The sequence below is a fragment of the Salvelinus namaycush genome, chromosome 15 (genome assembly GCF_016432855.1).
Source record: "Salvelinus namaycush isolate Seneca chromosome 15, SaNama_1.0, whole genome shotgun sequence".
NCBI classification, from domain to species: Eukaryota; Metazoa; Chordata; class Actinopteri; order Salmoniformes; family Salmonidae; genus Salvelinus; species Salvelinus namaycush.
In genome coordinates, this window is record NC_052321.1 from 37,029,653 (window position 1) to 37,050,424 (window position 20,772).

The 20,772-nt window shown below is 41.6% G+C and overlaps 2 protein-coding genes across 2 annotated transcripts in view; one reads left to right on the forward strand and one right to left on the reverse strand.

Moving 5' to 3' along the window:
• The window catches only part of slc25a21 (solute carrier family 25 member 21), an 84,232-nt gene extending 81,750 nt beyond the window's left edge, over positions 1 to 2,482 (forward strand). Inside the window, exon 9 of the mRNA XM_039009846.1 lies at positions 1,538 to 2,482. Coding sequence (XP_038865774.1) covers positions 1,538 to 1,599 — 62 coding nt within the window. The 3' untranslated portion in view covers positions 1,600 to 2,482. The remainder of the gene's footprint in view (positions 1 to 1,537) is intronic.
• Positions 2,483 to 8,320: 5,838 nt separating this feature from the next.
• Positions 8,321 to 16,805, reverse strand: pax9 (paired box 9). The gene is made up of 4 exons (XM_039009126.1): positions 16,802 to 16,805; positions 15,486 to 16,118; positions 12,939 to 13,090; positions 8,321 to 8,593 (listed from the first exon to the last, which is right to left on the reverse strand). The coding sequence occupies exons 1-4, from the start codon at positions 16,803 to 16,805 to the stop codon at positions 8,321 to 8,323; spliced, it is 1,062 nt and encodes a 353-aa protein (XP_038865054.1).
• Between the last annotated feature and the right edge of the window lie 3,967 nt (positions 16,806 to 20,772).

The following is a 20,772-nucleotide window of genomic DNA, read 5'->3' on the forward strand; positions in this document are numbered from 1 at the left end:
AATTGATTGTACGTGATTTGGTAAGGCACACACCTTTCTATATAAGGTCCCACAGTTGACAGTGATTGTCAGAGCAAAAACCAAGCCATGAGGTCGAAGGAATTGTACGTAGAGCTTAGAGACAGGATTATGTCGAGACACAGATCTGGGGAAGGGTACCACAAAATGTCTGCAGCATTGAAGGTCCCCAAGAACACAGTGGCATCCATCATTCTTAAATGGAAGAAGTTTGGAACCACCAAGACACTTCCTACAGCTGGCTGCCCGGCCAAACTGAGCAATCAGGGGGAGAAGGGCCTTGGACAGGGAGGTGACCAAGACCCGATGATCACTCTGACAGAGCTACATAGTTCCTCTGTGGAGATGGGAGAACCTTCCAAAAGAACAACCATCTCTGCAGCACTCCACCAATCAGGCTTTTATGGTAGAGTGGCCAGACGGAAGCAGTCTTCAGTAAAAGGCACATGACAGCCCGCTTGGAGTTTGTCAAAAGGCACCTAAAGACTCTCAGACCATGAGAAACAAGATTCTCTGCTCTGATAAAACCAAGATTGAACTCTTTGGCCTGAATGCCAAGCATCATGTCTGGCGGAAACCTGGCACCATCCCTACGGTGAAGCATGGTGGTGGCAGCATCATTCTGCGGGGATGTTTTTCAGCGGCAGGGACCTCGAGACTAGTCAGGATTGAGGGAAAGATGAATGGAGCAAAGTACAGAGTGATTCTTGATGAAAATCTGCCCCAGAGGTCTCAGGAACTCAGACTGAGGTGAAGGTTCACCTTCCAACGGGACAATGGCCCTAAACACACAGCCAAGACAACGCAGGAGTGGCTTCGGGATAAGTCTCTTAATATCCTTGAGTGACCCAGTCAGAGCCCGGACTTGAACCCAATCTAACATCTCTGGAGAGACCTGAAAATAGCTGTGCAGCAACGCTCCCCATCCAACCTGACAGAGCTTGAGAGGATCTGCAGAGAAGAATGGGAGAAACTCCCCAAATACAGGTGTGCCAAGCTTGTAGCGTCATACCCAAGAAGAGTCGAGGCTGTAATTGCTGCCAAAGGTGCTTCAACAAAGTACTGAGTAAAGGTTCTGAATATTTCTGTAAATGTGATATTTCCATTTTGTATTATTCATACATTTGCAAAACTTTCTAAAAAACAGTTTTTGCTTCGTCATTATGGGGTATTGTGTGCAGATTGATGAGGGAAAAAACGATTTAATGCATTTAAGAATAAGGCGGTAACGTAACGAAATGTGGGAAAAGTCAAGGGGTCTGAATACTTTTCGAATGCACTGTTTGTGTTGCAACCATAGGGTCACTACTCATAAAGCAAAATGAGACCTTTTATTAATCAAAAACATAAAATAATGTTAAATACCGTCATACCGTCCAATTATTTTTAATACCATGATATGATATTTTGGCCATGTCGCCCAGCCCTACAACTCCACACATGGAATTAGATTACATTATTAGTATTATAATTTGTAGTATTGTATTCATGCCCCGTTGTCTTCTCCTCCTCCTCCTAGGTGGAGCTGTGATGCTGCTGGTGTATGAATACGTATCTGGATGGTTAAATAAGAACTGGTGATGAGAAGAAGCCCACCAGCATGCCTTAAGGTTCCCACCAGGCAGCCTATTAGGATGCCCACCAGGCAGTTTACTGAAGCGCACCAGGCAGCTGCCTTAAGGGGCCTGCTGTCTCAGGTTCCAACATCCACAGGCTAAACCCTGTGACCTCCAATAGACTGTTCCAGCTAGTGCCCGTCCCATACATACAACCAAAGTATGACCAGAGTGTAACCATTGTACAACCAGAATGCAACCATAGTATAACCAGAAGACAACCATAGTACAACCAGAATACAACCGTAGTATAACCGGACTAGAACCATATCGCAAAACACTGATCTGTTATCCATATTACGTCTTCCATTACAATCAATAATAATCCACCTCGACAAATCAAGGCCCTGCCTCATTTAATACACAAACATTATTGGGAACAACTTACACATCTAATACAATAGCCATGCATGCCATTACATACTGTGTGCATAGATGAGTCCTATATTGTATCTCGCTGCCATACTAATGTAAACCTATTTAACATACAGGGGATTTAGTGTCCACTACAAACTATTACACACACACAGCCACGGTGTTCCAAGCCCAAATGTCCAGATTACACACACACACACACACACACACACACGCTCCACCCACAGTGCATTCATTCAAAGACGACTTCACATAAACGGAATCAGGCACAGGATGAAGCCTCCTCTAAAATTCTGCCATTTTTGTACACATTGAATAGAAATGACAAAATCATCATAGAAGACAATAGAGACTCGCATTGATATCTTGAAATAGTTTGTGATTTTAATGTATTCTGTCATAGCATATCTTTTTCAAAGTCCCTATGAAGCTGCCTACTTGTATGTGACAGATTAAAACGCATCAAACTTGAAGTGTGTGTGTGTGTGTTTGTGTGTGGGAGAGAGAGAGAGAGAGAGAGAGAGAGAGAGAGAGAGACGTGTGTGCGTGCATGAGTGTGTGTTCCTGTCAGCCATAGAAGCTGTTAGCCAAGACTGTGCCTTCATATCAGTCTCCTCTCTGGGTCTGTGGGGCTAACTGAATCACTGGTGCAGCATAGCTTACAACAAACTAAAGTTACCTTGTAACCTCGAGATATTCAAATATTTGAGCAGAGAATGGAGTCTACAACACACTCTCTCATTCTGCTCTATATCTCCTGTTGGCACTCTCTCTCTCACACACACACACACACACACACACACACCTGTGGCTTAGCCTGGCTCTTTCTCTACCCCCCCCCCCCTCCCTCTCCTGGCAGCAGTCAGCAGTAGGCTATGTTGAGTCAGGTTGCTATTTGACACTCATCATTAATGTGTGAGCTGCTCTCTGCCAAAATGGAAAGGCTCCCGGTTCTTTGCCCCGAGGCCCAACTGTACGGTCGGTGATAGACTAACAGCTGAAGGTTGTGGATGGATGGAACTGTAAATGCTTAACCTGTTCTCTTCGTAATGGAGTGTCGAATGCCTGCGTTTGTTCGCGTCTCGACTTCTTGCAACGTGTGTTCGGTACGTGCACTGGAGTAACGTAGCATCGCAGTACACTCCTCCCTCACACACGCATACAGGCATGCAAACGGTAACGCCTTCCCCCTTACTGAACATATACCGCCACGCTCGACCCCGGCCTCGCCGTTCTCCGTTCCTCACTCCCCCACCTGTGTAGGAATTCCTTGCTCTCTCTTGTCTGTCTCCAATGCTGACAGGTCTTCCTCAGAATGGCCTGTCTCTGTCTCCTCTTTGACAGCCGTGCAATCAGGGGAAAACATACAGTAGTCTTGTCACAGCTTAAATGAAGTATCAGCTTGTTTTTTCCCTACCAGACCACAGTGGATATAGAGGGAAGTAAAAGATGAAAATACTACAGTATTTGTAGGCAGTGTTGGGGTGTAGTGAACTATATGTAGTTCAACTGCATTTTGAAGTAGCTTGGTGGTAGTTTAGCGTCGTAGCTAACTACTGTAACTACACAATACTTATTTTGCATAAGGAAAAGACAATGCAATCATGTCCTTTCTTTTTCGGCATCAAACCTGCCTCATTATCACTTGAAACATTTGTTTTTTGTGTGTTTAATAGGCAAAATGACATTGTGTTAACATACAGTATGACCCCAAAGTGATTTGTTCTTGTAATTTGTAGTTTGACATTTCAGATTGAAATATGATGATTTATCAATAAGTAGTTTAGCTGTAGTGAAACTGCTTTTTCAAAGTAACTTCAGTTAAGTAAACTATATATATTTTTTAAGCGTAACTTTAGTGTATTTTCACATTTTTCAGTGTGAAGTAATTGGTAGCTTGGTACACTGTATTTTCAAAGTAGCTTCCCCAATACTGTGTGTAGGATCCACACTTTGAGTTTTACGGTAGTGTTCTGTGCTGACATGGTTAAAAATGGAAGGTACACCTATCCTAGTCTCTGTTAAAGCATCATGACACACACACACACACACACACACACACACACACACCAGATGTGCAGTGGTTTGGCTCCCCAGAACGGATCTGCTCATTTATAGTTTTTACTCACCTGTGTGTTTAAACATGCTGTTTTTAAGACACATAGAAAACAATCTGTCTATTGTCACCTTCTTTTTCAAAAGTCCAATGAACAAGAGGGCACCTAACCCCATGTATTTCTGTAGTTGTGTGTGTAGCACCCTGCTTAGTGTTACTTTAGTAGACTGTGTGTGTGTGTATGTGTGTGTAGCATCCTGCTTAGTGTTACTTTAGTAGACTGTGTGTGTGTGTGTGTGTGTGTGTGTGTGTGTGTGTGTGTGTGTGTGTAGCATCCTGCTTAGTGTTACTTTAGTAGACTGTGTGTGTGTGTATGTGTGTGTAGCATCCTGCTTAGTGTTACTTTAGTAGACTGTGTGTGTGTGTGTGTGTGTGTGTGTGTGTGTGTGTGTGTGTGTGTGTGTGTGTGTGTGTGTGTGTGTGTAGCATCCTGCTTAGTGTTACTTTAGTAGACTGTGTGTGTGTGTGTAGCACCCTGCTTAGTGTTACTTTAGTAGACTGTTTGTGTGTGTGTGTGTGTGTGTGTGTGTGTGTGTGTGTGTGTGTGTGTGTGTGTGTGTAGCACCCTGCTTAGTGTTACTTTAGTACACTGTGTGTGTGCGTGCGTGCGTGCATTAAATGCGCTCTTAACCCATGTATTCCGGTAGTAGTGTGTGTGTAGCACACTTTACATGGAGCTTGTCTTGTTTCTGATTGCGTGTAGTGGAGTAAAGATAACCATATGACATTTGGAGGCAGACTCAACATCATTAATTAACAACATGTGTTTTCCCCCCCCCCTTCATTCTTAAAACGACAGTTTCCCTATTAGACCTCACTTCCATAACGTTTGACCTACATTATCCTGAAGAGTGCCCAGATTAGACTAAAGAGTACCCATAGTTTTACATCAAACTAGTTATGGTTGTTTACAAACATTTGGATCAGAGATTTTCTGGCTGTTACTCTGGAATTGTTTTAATAGTTTTTTTGTTCTACTATTGAAAAGCGTTATGTAAGTCCCATGTATTATTATTCGATAAAAAAAAAAAAAAAAAGCATTGGCTTAATTTAACGTGGTTACATTTTTTTTGTTTCGTTTCTATGAGCCAAAAGAAATGGACTTTGTCCAAGAGTGATGTGCGTTTTAGTTGTTAAAGAAAACCGTGCTTCTCTTGTTTTAGTTGATTTGTCAGTGTACATCAAACCCATACTGTGTAGTACAGCCAATCTTTTCCCACCTCTCATGTCTTAAGGTTGAACGTCGTGACTGGGTTGTTCTCCCTGTAGTTTGATGATGGGTGGAGGGAATCTAAGTAGGGCTGGTACAGTGTATGTTTATCTCACTAACAACACTACGATCCCAGAGTAGTAGTGCTGATCTAGGATCCCGTCCGTCCGTCCGTCCGTCCGTGCAATCTGTCATTGGGATCTAAAAGGCTAAACTGATCCTAAATCAGCACTCATACTGCGAGACACTTTATATATACGGCTCCTGATCATCTCACTGCAGCTCTGTGATGTGGCTCACGTACGGTCAAAAACAACACTGGGATCCCTGATGCAACGGTCCGTGACCACTGGATGCGGGGGAGAGTGCTTTCCAAGTCAAATAAGCACCGGCCTGCAAAGGACAGAGGAATGTTTACACTGTCGCACAAACAGAGGGACTGTTTATGCTGTAACACTGGCGGGCTAGGCTGGTGGGGACTTGGGCACCCATCCCCTTTTCCTTTGTGGCGCATATATAATATGTTAATGTGAAATAGCTCCCGAGCTCCATCAGGCTTCACACACTTCTCTCTCTCTCTCACACACACACACACACACACACACATGTGTATATATATATATATATATATATATATATATATATATACACACACACCTCTGAAACCTACATCTTTGCCTATGTAATATATTAATGAAGTATACTTTGTAAAAGAGCTGCCATGTTTCATCAAGCTCACACAGACACACACAAACACGTACACACCTCTCTGCAGCACAACCTCAGCCTGGTGCTGCAGGCCTGCTGTTTGCTAAGGACTTAATGAGTGTACACACTCTAGGTCAGGTGGCTGGTGACCTCACAGACCACAGGCAAAACAGTATGTCTTTTGTCGGTACTAGTCTCCGAGTTGGAGTGGAGGTCGGTTTGCTACTCCAACATGCATACATACATACACTCTCTCTCCTCCTCCCTCCATCAGCCCCTTGATCAGACAGACACAATGCCATTAGAGGCACAAAGGCTTTTACTTATACCTAGATGACGAAAACAGGTACCAAAACAGTGGCCTTGTGGTTACAGTGCTTTACCCAGTCCATGGTTGAATGGACCTTCTGAACATCATCTGTCTTTCATGTCAAACATTTCTTGAGACATTCATTGAATCACTCTCAATATTTTCAGATCCATTAAGAGACTGAAAAAAAGTATTATTAAAAACAAATTGATACATTTCTAATGTGTGTCTTAGAAAAAAATGTATTTAAAACTACAAACAAATAAATGTTATCTACGCCAAAAGCTGTGCATTTTAATATGGGTAAAGAAATGATCGGTAGGAGAAGAAGGTTACAATGGTCAAAATGAATTCAACACATGCGTAATTGGAATGCGGCCTACCTATTCGAAGTCAAAATGCCATAAAGGGGAAAAGGAGAAAGAACGAGATGTATTCTCTCTGGATTACGAAGTTGGAGAGCACCCGTCGGCAACCTTCCAACGTTTTGCCTCTCCCAAATTCCAAGTGAATCAATTTTATATGAGACAGCCGACGTATACCACTCTGCCATGACATCACTACGCCCGATGCACTTTTGGAGTCACGCACGCAACATTCGGTCCTTCTCGCCTCATGGCAAGCGAACATTAGGTTGGCAAAAGAAAGTAGCAACACACAGAAAATGTTTCGAGAAGTTATTGTAAATGATGTCGATTTTCAGCCATTTTGAACCTCGAGTCGTAGCCAACAAATAGCCTAATATCACTGACAAGTTTTAACGATTTTATGACCATCAAAAATCTTTCATGTAGACCTAAGCGCTTGCTTAAAATGTATCAAATGATTGCATATATTTATACAACACGGTTCATTTAGTACAAAGACGCGTGTGACTTTTAAAAGTGGGTAGAATATTATTTCACGCAGAAGGTATTTTTTTTGATAGTCCTTCTAACACATGAGTTTTTGAAATGTCTTTGAAACAACTGCTACAATTCAGGAAGAATCGGGTCAAATCCAAACAATTTCCTTTAATTAAGACACATTCAATTTCATTGTGGATAGATTAGACCTGTGCAGCTGTACTGTTTTATCACAGTGTAGTTTCAAACATTACGCAGAAGACTAATGCCAAATGCTGTCAAAGTGTGTTGGGAACATCCATATAGGCCTATACTGTTTCCACCGTGGCCTTCTGATGTAATAATTCTACTTCGTTCAACCCTAGTACCTTTTAGTCAGTCTAATAAATAAACATGAAGATAACTTCTCCGAAGCTTTGGCGTACATTTAAGTCGAGAAGTGAAAAAACAATGTTCAATATTAAGATTGTAACTTGTCCAAAATAATAAACCAAAAAATACAAATACAAACATCCAAAACAATACCAATTGATATCACCCCTGAAACACTTAAATGCAGACGTTGTTTTCCTCATGGTTGTGATTGTCATACAATACTTTAACTCCCTGTCCCTAGTAACATTTGCAGAGAAGTGTGCAGAAATGGGTTTAAGAGGCAAGTTCTTGATGAGAATGGCACAATTTCCGCCATGGAAGTATGAGAAACAGCCAGTCAGTCCTTCAATACACCTGTCCTGCCAGCTTTCTGCGGGGCCACAGACCAGTGTCATGTCTGTAGATAGTGTGGAACGTGTGGCATGGTTTCCCTTCCATGTCCTTTCTTGAACTGCGTGTTAACTTGAGTTCTCCACACCGTGTCTTTGGTATGGAGGAGAATGTTGTGATGGATATGGGGCCTAGGTGAGGTCACCATATAAATACAGAAGAGGTGATTGTAATGAGCTGGCACCAGACCCATGGTAAAGGAGGACTTGTCTCTCCATTTCTCCTTCTGTCCTGCTACTTATCTCCTTCCTTCCTTCCTCCCTCCCTCCTCTTTTATCTCCATCCGCCCGTCCGTCTGTCCTGCTCCCCCTCTTCTTCCCTCCGTCTCTCCGTCCGACCGGCCCGTCTGTCTGTGTTCTACAGTGCTGAGGCGGGGATGGGGTGGGCATGGTGGTGGATGACGTCACGGTGGTGGGCTGTCATACCCTTGAAGGCCAGCGGAGCGGCGATGTTGTCACAGCTGTGGTGATAGAGAGCACTGCCACTGTGCGGCTGCCATGTGGGACCGGTCACATAGGCCGACGTGGTGGCGCTGTACCCCATGTAGGGCGACACTGGGGTGGGAGGGTGGTAGGCTGGGATGCTGGGCGCTGTGACATAACTGTTCACTGTGGGCAAGCCACTCTGCGTCTGTCAGGGAGAGGAGAGAGAGAGAGGATGGTGAGACCATTGAAGTAGAATGTCATTCTAGTTCTGTGAGTGAGACGCAGGTAAGAGCGGTAGGTGGAGAGACATAACTGTTCACTGTGCACGTGCAGGCCGCTCTGGGTCTGTTAGAGGGAGAGAGAGGAGAGAGAAACACAAGGTTAGACAGAGGTAGAAGGTGAGACATGGGGAGGAGGAGAGGCACAAGGGAAATGTGATATTGTATGGCAGTGAGGGAAGTGGAGAGAGAGAGAGAGGGAGAAGTGAGAGTTGGTGAGGGTTAGGGTTGAGTTAGAATTTGGGTGAAGAGTACAGTGGTAAGGTATACAACATGTGAAATGGGACAAGAGAGTGAATGGGGGCTGAATACCATAGGGGTTGGGAGAAGTTGAGGGTTTATTGAGAGAGGAGATTTGGAATGACAGAAATGAAGAAGGGAAAGGGGAAAGAAAAGTACAGGGTTAAGCATGAGTAACATTTGGCACCATGACAAAACATAACTTGAAGAATTCACACAATTGTTTCAACATTATATGCATGGGTGGTCTATTCTATGACTAGTGAGAATAAGAATGGTTTCTGCAGAAGTGAGCATACTTCTCGTTCCTGTCTAGTATTTGTCCAGGATCTCCTCAACCTAAACACTCATTGCATATTGTTTTTCTTTCGACTGAAATCCACAGCCATGACGGGGCACGTGCAATACTCCAATTCTAATCGCTTCCCGTTTTTAAGGAGGCTATATATTTAACTGATATGTTATATTTCACTACGCAAAATGCTATGGGCCAACTTACATAATGGCATTTTAGTTTGAGGTTAAATGATCTACTTTTTCTACCGAGTATTTCCGTAGGCCTACTGCTTTTAATTTATGTTTAGTTTTTTCAAGATATTTCAATTTGTGAAAACTGAAACTAGTTCAGGAAGAAGACTTGCCTAGCCCATGTTGCCCATATCTTAATTTGATACAATGTTTTTTTCCCCCGTTATTGGATATTGATAAATAATGAAATACACACATCACACACATACAGGTTTATTGGAATAGGCTAGATTCAGTCGATCAAATCATGATGTTCTACACGACTTGCTTTTCGCATAGGCCTAATTTTTGTTTGTTTCGCCACTTTATTTGTCAATATTCAATGTTAAGTCATACTTTTAAAAAAAATACAGTCCTTGGCTTGCCTGTTGTGCTCTATTAAAGTCTATCGATTCTTCAGTCAATTCTGGCAAACGGAAAAGACAGGCTTACCAATTCATTTTTTAAATTTCGTTACATAATTCGCAGTATTTTTGATGATCGTTTCCATGCAGTGTATTCTTTTCTAACGCACAAGCATCTAACGAACCAGATGCCTGAGAATAATCAGTGTTGACGGATAAAAGCAGTTCAAATTACAATTGAATGGGCAGCCACTGAACTGATATAAGAGAACGCTGCCCAAGGCAGTCTTTAGCCCGATAAGAAATATGTTCTCATATTTAATAGAATCCAACATCTCGAGATATTTAGGCTACAGAAGCCTTGAACTGCATTCAATGCTGTAATAATCAATAATAGCTGAACTGTAGGGAAAAATGCTGTCGTATCCAAAATGTCAGTCAAAACCAGTGATTTGTCATTAGCGTGAAACCTAATGGTATATGTTATGTCTGATTAAAAAAACTGTCCTCTAGACTCTAGAGTTCCGGAGCGGAAGAAAGGCATTTAAACATCACATCCGAGCCGTGGGCACTGTTTATGTATGTGCGTGTCATTACCTTAAATCGAAAGTTAATGATTCAATTCTTCTTCCAAAGAGTGACATGATAGCTCACCCTCAGCCCCGTAGGCGCAGGACTGGGACTCCTCAAGTACAGTTAAGAGAACATCAGGTACTACATGTAGGCCTACTGTAGGCCCATAGAACCCGAAGTTACGATGTATTTATTTGATTCCGGGCTAGGATACATCTTGAATTATTATTTTTTTATGCTTACGTGTGTGTTGGATTAAAAAAATACATTTCGTCTTTATTCATCTGTTAACGCTTTTGTTGACCTGTCATTGGGAACTAGTTTTTTATTTTTCATTCTTATCAGTAAATAGCTGTGCCGTTTCAGCTGCGTAGGCTACATGCGCTGTTCGCTGACACTCGAAAGATTGAGAAAAATAATCCTTGTTTTAGCAAAGTCTTTGAATTTGTACATAATCAATATACAGCAATTGACACTCATCTTTTTGAGAGAAAAAAACACTTCTTACTTCAGGCGCCACAAGACTACTCGAGTTGTATTATAAGGAGGGAGAGACTGTGGGTGTGCATGAGGTGAGGGCGGACGAGTAGTGTGTTCGAAAGTGCGTGCAGACTGCAGTATGTGTGTTGTGCTTTGAAATATGGACCTATAGGATAGCATATGCACCATTTTGAAAGGATTTAGTACATCAGCAAGTTATCGTCTACAAATAAAGTTCCATTGACAAGTATAGGCCTATAGCAGCCTGTGGCACGCAGAGAAAGTAATACGTTACAAACTACTATCAAAATAGTTGAAAATTAATCGAATTATAAGTATTTCTTATATTGTGATGATTGCTTTAGATCAGACTTTGACATATACAAAATATAAAGTATGTAGAAGTAAAAATACACACTTGACCTATGGCTGATTATGCAATTTATAGGCCTACTGATCATATAGGCATTGGGCTACGTTTTTTTTTCTTCATATTTTTATCCCAGGGAGTTATATCACCGGCGCCGCATGTGCTATTCTGCATCATTTGTCTCCATTGATGCATCAAACCGTAGCCTATTGAATATATTGAGGTTACCATGCATAACACGAGATAGATCGCGTGGCTCCGACGATATATCATACCAATTATGTATGCCTCCCCCTCTCACTTTCTTACACATACTATATCCCTCATGCACGCTCTCGCTCACACTCCCTGTCCTCTCCCTTGTCCCTCTACCTCACACGTTGTTTGCACCGTTTGCAGTCGATATATTATTTTGCAACATAAAATGCACCATATTTTCTCACACAAGACTATCCCGAGTCTAGTGAGACGTTCTTCATTAAACCTTTGGAATGAAACAAAGTTTATACACACTAAAATATAATGTGTTTTTCGACTATATGCCTATTAGTGCATGGGAAAAGTTTCGATGGAATGAACCCACAATTTCAGCAATGCTTTTCAACTTCTATTAGATCAGCGTGCAAATCATTATTGGGGGTTAAATAGGCCTAGATGTAGTCTACTGGTCAAAATATTTAAATGTGTCATTACTTTTGAATTATTTAAACTTCAGTCTTATTTTTCATTTACATTAGGCCTAATATTAGTTATTTTAGCACATTGGCTAAGACAATATGGAAATGTAATGCAATTAGGAAGTCCTAATGATCCTTGTAAGCATAACATATACAATCATAACACTCACATTTGAATTTAAACATTTAAATAATCTTTCTCCAACGGCTAGTCTTTTATTATTAATTTATGAGTCGGCCTGTCTCCGTTTCGTGCTTACGGATTTTCTCTTCTCGCAACAAAAAATTAACCGTAGAAACTTGTCCAATGACGTAAATCAACGACCTGATTCCTCGTGCCACGTTCACTGGTCGAAAATATGAGGACTTGAGAAGTCTATACAAAATGTTTTTTTCTTCGTTCATATCCCTAAAGTCTAAACCTTGTAAGACAAAGACAAGTGGCTGCAAAATACAAAGTTAAAAAAAAAAAAAAACGATTTTCAAAAACAAAAAATACAACATCATTTCTCAAATATATTATGCCTACAGCGTTTGGCCATGCAACGTTTGGCTATATCGACAAAATCTGTTCAATTTCAATCTAAATTTGGCGTGCTACGCTAATGACAGCCACTGAGCTTCTCAGTACATGCCCATTTTTCAACATGCTATCACATGCAAGGAAATTGATGAGTCATGGGGTCCCAGGTACATGGTTAATTTGTCACAGAACGGAATCAATCATATGCCAATGATGGTTACAAAACTACAACACGTAATAGTAATGTAATTGCACAGTAGACCTAATGTAGCCGTAAGACCAACCCTTAGCCTAGGCCCAAAACACTCTGCGGTGCGGTGTCTTGTCTGGGGGCATTACCGCCCACACCCAGCGGAGAGAGCGTGTCAATATGACTGAAAGCACCGAGAAAGCATACTCTACGTTGATTATACAATAAGTGTGTGCCAAAAATTGAAGGGTATCATATTGTACTACACCGTTGTTGAGATTAACACACATTAGGTTAGAGATGGGCGAGGATGCAATTTTATTGATCAAGGATGTGTTTCCTTTTACCTGTTTGTATTTTGCTTCAGGTTCTATAGAATGCGGTGGTTTATCCTGCACGCCATTGACTAGTGGAGAGCTTGCCGACGATGGAAAATGTGTCCTGTTTATAACGCTCCATTCTTCTAGTTTGGCACTGGGAAAGGGCGAACTGTCACTAACTGCATGGGGCAAAACAGACAGAGGAGAGGAAAGTCAGAGGAGATGAACCGAAGAGACTTCACGCTACCACTCCCACCTACCATTCTAGGCATTCATATCACCTCACCCCCTACAGATTTTTAGCAAAACCCTCAACATGAAGTTATCCAGCAAGACACGAAAAAAAAATGAAATAGCAACGATCATCATTTGCGATTTTATGCATAGACATTCCTATGCTTAAAAAAGCTTTTTGGCATGTCAAATCTGAATTAATTCTAGGTCAATTTATATTTTATACAGAGGGCGCCTAGAACCCGTGTTTGTGTGTGTGTGTGTGTGTGTGTGTGTGTGTGTGTGTGTATTTGCCTTAGCCTACTGATCAAACCGGAACAGCTCATTGCTGTAATGGTCAGTAACATTTAACCAAACCAGTGACAAATTAGATGTACTTTAACCGTTTCCTCTTTGTACATGATGGATTTGATATTATACACGGGTGCTAACGTTTAGAATTGGAAAAGCAAGCCCACCAGTGTTGTAACTTGAGAAGACCATTGGGTCGATCATTTTTTTCTCGACCCCCTTTTCTTTCTTTCTTTCTTTCTTTCTTTCTTTCTTTCTTTCTTTCTTTCTTTCTTTCAACAAAGCAGGTTTTACTTGGAGTTGTGTATTTTGTGCATAGACATTTGTTTAAATATTTTTGTCGGTCTAAAATGTTTGGGTCTCTTGCTATTTCCTAAATAATCATTCTTAGGTTAATTCGAGGAAGGTACATGCATGGTACTTTATTTTCCTTTCTTGATGGAATGGTAGGCCTGGCCGATAAAAAAAGGTGGGTGTGTGTGTGTGTGTGTGTGTGTGTGTGTGTGTGTGTGTGTGTGTGTGTGTGTGTGTGTGTGTGTGTGTGTGTGTGTGTGTGTGTGTGTGTGTGTGTGTGTGTGTGTGTGTGAGCGAGCGAGAGAGTGCCATTTGATGACCAACGCCTTTGGAAATATCGCCATAATTCAAATGCAATTATGATGATTTACGCATCTTTACGCATGACGGCGATATTCGCCACATGCGTCAACGCTCTTCGTCTTAGAATAGGTCTACTGTATTCATCCACTGTTGTAGTGTAAACCCAATAGCAGTTCGATGTCATAGTAAGGGATTTGTTTTAAGAAAACCTGAGTCTCGAGGCTGGCGAAGTGATCGTGGCGCTAAAAGGCCTCACGTCATTCAGTGTACATGACACTTATTTCGGCTTTCAAAACCTGCAGCAAACATCTGCTAATAATTTGGAAATGCATAAGTTGTTTATAAAGGCATCCTTTGAGAACACATTCCTCTCCGTGAATTCTTGTTCGGCTCGAAGATCTGCGATGCCTTTGAGGGGCGATGCCTTGTTGTTTAGATTGTCGGAGTTAAGTTAGTACATGGAATGGCCGAGGCCTCGCGGATCTAATGAGTACTATACAAGCACTAAGGAGAAGGGCATGTTTATATCCACAAGGCGGTGAGACTTGAGGCCGTTCTAACTTCTGACAGAAGCACGGGTATCACAAGCGTATAGGTGGTCGACTGACATCTAACACTCTGCTAACACAAGAAACGTTGTCACTAAAAATGGTATTCACAACAACCGTAATGTATCGTGATTGACGGAGGTCAGATTTGCTTTACAATGTTTCCAAAACAGACTTGTGTTTGTGGTAGCACACTAGTGAAAACGAACTGTCCAAACATGTCTGTAAGTAACAAAAACAAGTTCTCTAAACTCGGATAGGGCCTTTAGGGAACAACACGGGTATAGTAGCCTAGTTCAATGTAGCCTATTGGAGCAGCCTGGTAGACTAAAAGCATGTGGAACTGCATTTCAGGGGAGTGTATTTTGAAGCAAGGCATTTTGAAGCAAAGCAAGAACAAAATGTCTGGCTGTAAGACATGGCATGGCAAAGCTTTGAACACCTCATTTTGATTTGAGTTCATCTCCTCGTGCACCGCTGCGCCTTCCCTTCATTATCCCACTAATATTCCACATCCGCCCCTTAATTATTAGTGCAAGCCTTCCTTTAACCATCTGTTTTAATGCAACCTTTGAACTAGGAACTACATTTTACTCATGTAGGCACTCACCAATACTGGCAAAATAACACATAATTAACTTAGCCAATTTATTTTTTGCAGTTCGTTCCGGAATAGTCACTCTTTTATCTGTTATTAGTAAGTAATATCGTGCATATACAGACCGGTATGTGCATTGGCCATATTTTTTTAAACTGCATACCTCCAAATTAATAAAGTTACACATCTTGCCACTAGGCTCACTACACACACACACATACCCTAACCCATGCGTTTTCCTATTAATTTTAACCATTTACTACAGCAATTGGTTTGCCCATGTACCAAAGTAAAAATCATGCTTACTTTGTTGCTCTGTTATCGACCGAATCCCCAGAATATCTGTTACCGAGTGGGAGGAGGGCCATATCCTGTGCATAGCCATGTGTCCTGGGAGGGAGTGCATGCCCGGGGGGGTTGGTACTTTGGTCCCGGAGGCTCCGATGGGGGTCGGATACGAGTATATGTGGTTGTAGGGTAGCGTTGGTTGTGGTGGTTGGTGAGACGACTGCTTGCTGGACTCATAGTGGCTCTGCTGGGACAGATTCCCAATCTTGTTGCGGAGGATCCTACTGATGGAGCTCACAGATGGTAGATTGAACTTGTCACAAACTCCGTCAGCCAGTAGCCTGTCCCGGATCTCCCAGGCGAAGATACCCGGGTCCCTCTGCTTGTATGTCCGTATGTGCTTGACCACTGTAGGCGTGGTGACCCGTGGTTTGCTGCCCCCGATCGCTCCCGGGAGTATAGAGCCGGTCTCGTTGTACCGGGCCAGTATCTTGCTGACGCAGCCGTGGGAGACCCGGAGCTGTCTGCTGATGTCGCAAGGCCTGATGCCCAGCTGGGCGAGCTCTACAATCCGCAGCCGGATTGCGTTGGGAAGTGGTCTGCCGTTGACAAAAACCCCGCCGAGCTGGTTCACCTCTCCAAAGGCTGGCTCTGGTATCATGGAAACATACACAGAGGCAACACAATGAAACACAAATCTTAAATTAGACGACTTGTAGCTGTAGTAGCCTGTAAAGGCCCTTTAGGACTAGTGTTGTTAATCGTGCTTCCCCTTCCTGAGTCCTTAGTCGACATACTGCGGTCTGCAACGTCGTTTTCAACCCGTTAAGGACAAATTAAATGCTTATTTATAGCATATGAAATTGTCTTAAATGTATTGGGATATATATATTTAATGCACTCAAAACAGATGCGTAAGAATCGAATCAGTAAGCGTGTGATGAAAATAAAAACATGTCCCACCTTTAGGCTGCCCGTGCAAATAAAAACCCCGCACATTTTCAGTTTGTGCATAACATACTGCTCCATTGTTATAGCGTTGTATTTGAATTTCAGTAAAAATATGTTTTACGCATAGCTATGCTATAGTTTTACTAATTGGCTATTAATACTGGCCACTGGAAAATCCCATAATAAAACCAACTGGAGCTCAAAACTGTTCGGCCTTTATTTGTAGCCATACCATCGCTATACAAGCCATAGGCCTACAATCATAATTGATTCATTAGAATGTAGGTATAATTCGTTCCTTGAAAGATGTAGTAATATCCGGTCGAGTGACTGCTATAGACTAACTCCATCATCGGCCACACAATATTTCCATATAAACTTACCCATTGCGTTTAGTCCACAAATTATTATTGGGATCTCGGAGTTACGCCTTCCGTCCAGTTCCGAGTCCAGTTTCGCTGGTGTCCGGAAACCTGTCTAGGGGAGCACAAATCCTCGCTCTCCTCCGGCCACGGGTACTGTGTTAACCGAACTAACGATAGTAGTGAGAAGGACAAATTCGCGATGTGTTTCCTGATAGCAGGAGAGACAGGCTTACATCTCAATCCAGACAAATCATGGGCCGGACTTCCAAAACTTTTCTTCTATGTGAGGCTAGGTCCGCCAATGGAAGTTTGAGTTTATAGAGAGAAGCTTTCCTATTGGTCTGAAAGTTTGTGCTCGTGCAGCAAGGCAGCCTCCTCTCTTCCGGAACTACAGTCAGTGTTAACCTAACACCATGAATTGCAATTGTGAATTGCACTCTACTGGAATGGTAAGTTACATATAAGTAAGTAAAATTATATGAATATTGTGATTATGAATCATAACAATGAACTACACTACAGGATAAATCACCAATGCAATAATCCCAATATAATAGTCAGTGGCAATCCAAGTGTTTGGATTTTGTTTGCCTATATTGTCAGTGAGGAATTAATGTGGTATGAAAGTAAAATTGGTAGGCTACATATTGATATTCCCTCAGTTCAACTGGATAGCTTAACGAATCGTTTGATTTGGTATGTATCGGTAGCCTACAGAACACATCTGCTGTCTGAGTTGGGCTTTGGGTCTTACTGTAACTCATTCCATATAGGCTACTAATACACGTTTGGTTCAATGTTGTTGTGTATAATCCTTATTATTTCTAAAATTGAGATACAAAAAAAAAGTATATTTCGACATATAGCCGTGGTTGTATATTGACATTCAACTGAGTGTTTAAAACAAAGTTACAACGCGCCAATAATTTGTATATTCGACAAAATTAATTTATACAAATAAGCAGCATATTTATAGCATATTTCAAATACATTCTCCGTTATTACGAAATATTGTATTACAAGGAAGTGGATATGAAACAAAAAGGATACGGATGTTTGCTGTTATGTCATGTTTATTTATTCAATTTATAAACTACCCTACATACCATGAATGTGCTGACTACCCCTGCACCTATATTTCACCCATCTGACAGGCAATACAGGACGCCTTTACACACGCAGGTAATCGGACGCTTCGTTTCCTGTTTACACGAGAAACCTTAGCTCTTGAAGCTCTCGATGGTTGACCTGTGCTCACGGTTTTCTCTTTCTCTTATTGCTAAGGGTCACTTCACAACAGTAAGCTTCGTTTGCTCCCCATCTTAGAAATAGATTTCAGTAGATCAACACTAGCCTTTATATAGGCCTATGCTACACGCAGATACGTGCTCTAACTTATTCTGCACTTGATTTGTCAAGATTGGCGTAGACTCTAACCATCTTCTTACTGTCCGTGTCTTCCAGGGCCCTCGTCTGTTATAGCAGCGAGAGATTCCAGATGACTGATCACTGAACTCTGAATGTCTAGCTCGTTTTCCAGCTGCTCTATGGGTGTTCCTGGTGTATTTGTTCCGGCATGGCCGATTCCCCTGGACCCCGCTCGCTCATGGCAGTCACTAATGCGTTAAGGATAATGTTTACCATTGGAAAACGTGCTCAACTTGTTTCCATTGAGGTGCTTCCGATGACTGAAATAACAAAGGGTCACGTCCGAGGGATCAGAGGTCTCCGCTCAACAATTAGTAGGCTATTGTAGATACTTGCAGAAGTGAATGGTATTTGAAAAGCATTTTGGTGTACTAATATTATTCTAATATTATTCAGCCCCATTCGGACCATGTATGGTGCAATGTTGATCACGATTTGAAGTAGCGTCTTTATGATTTATAAAACTAGCCTTTAAATCATGAGCAAACCAGCTTCAAGTGCGAATTCCCCAGGGGCGCGAGTGCATTGGGGCCAACTCAAAGCCTCAAGGGAATTTGCGTGCCATCCATTCCATCTCATTAACATTCTAATAAGAATAGCTGAGTGTCTTGTGATGGAACTTCAAGTCCCTTGTCTGTTTAGCTCTGTTCTTTCTGTTCACACGTTTTGTCCAACTTAATCTTATGGCAGTGAGACATATATCTGAAGGGTTAATTGGGCATTGACAGATGAGTGTTAACAAGGTGTGTAGAGGAATGTGAAATAGATACACGTACGGATCTTTTCGAGGTCTTTAGACTGCCTACAGAGATAATAATTATCGTGTTTCATCAGCGAGATTTAGGCTAAAACGTATTACAGCCCAAGCGATATTAGGACTAGGCCTATATCAGATTAGGCTATTGTTGTTGTTATTGGTTGTATTTTTATTGTTATAGGTAGGCAATAAAATATGTATTTTTATATATTTTTGCCTACCTGTGGATTTCTTCCTGTAGCCTATATTGTTAATACATTATTTATAATATTGTTATAGCCAACCATATGGTAGGAATTCACCATATGAAATTACACGTTGTGTGTTCCATGTGTAAGCAAATAGGCTACAGTATCCTACAGCATCCTATGTATAACTGTATAATCTCTATCCTATTAATTCTAACCGATTTTTTTTTCTTTACACTATGCGTTGCAATCCACCGAAATAGTTGGATTTATAATTTCATGACTACGGTATAAAATGACCTACCACTGAGGAGATTAAAGGTGACGAGCGATTTATCGATGACAGTCACAGTAATTCCCATGGCACATCATGTAATCTATTAGATCAGCAGGAATCTTTTGATGTCCGTGTTGCCACGATTTCTATTCTTTCATCAGATATTTTCCAATATATTAGGCTATAAACTTGACTCAAATAGTCAGTCGCTAAATAATTATAGGCTATGTTTTGCGGCATTCTTAACGGCATGACTAAAAATGAATTCAACTCTGCTCTCCATGCATGTCCTTCGTTCAGGACAATGTCCCGCGCGCACGGTATAGGGTAAAGCCTTGCGGTGCCCATCTTATTTGAAGTAGGCCTAACGGTATTTAAGGCATGTATCATAGCTGACTAAAACAGAATTAACCGTGTCGAATGGTCCTGACCGCAAGTCAACGTATCGTATCCTTCCTGATCCGTTAAACACGACTATCTTGTTTTAGGGCATGTGTGAGACCGACAGGACAGCTGACGGAATAACCCAGTTTCAATATTTTCGTTTCTGTCTGTTGATCTCGCTTGTAACCCATGCGGGAATCCTTAATTTTATGCTCAAAAAAATAATTTCTTCTTCGCGCACCAAATCTAGAATCAGGAGCAAAAGGACACGTACTTTTTTAGGCTAAGATAATACATCCATTAAATTATCAACATTGGCACTTAGCATACCTCTGTTCTAGGCATATTCATTTTTGAAAGATAACCATGCATGCTTCTTATCATATGGCATGCGTGCTGATATTTTGGCTGCATGGTGATATCATTCTGTTTCAATACTAATTTAGACAATTAAGGCATATGTTTAGATCAGTATTTGCAAATAAACATGTTTGAGTGCATCAGATAGCCTAAGGATGTTTTTTTATTATAGGACTATGCCTCGTTTTAATTGCACTGTGTAATCAATACCTAGATACGCAGATATTTCGACAACTATGAAATCAAAAACGTTGCAACCAGTGGGGTTAGTTGTGCCAAACAACACAGGGCGCATTGGATAGGTCTTGGAGTAGCTTAATGTGCCCTTATAAGGAGAAGACTAATGTGCCTTCAACTCGGTAGGTACTGAATCTAAATAGTGCAGGAGGATGTACCAGATCCGGGATGCAGAGGATCATATGTCGTCTTCCCAGGCGTCTTCCATTCCCATAGAGGTAGGTTAACACACCTTCGACCATTATGTTATTGTATAAGTAGGCCTATACGCGTTATTATAATGTGATATTATATGGCAGACTAAAGTGGCCCTCTCGGTGAATATAAACAGCGCGTGCAGGATGTTCCCGGGGTGGCT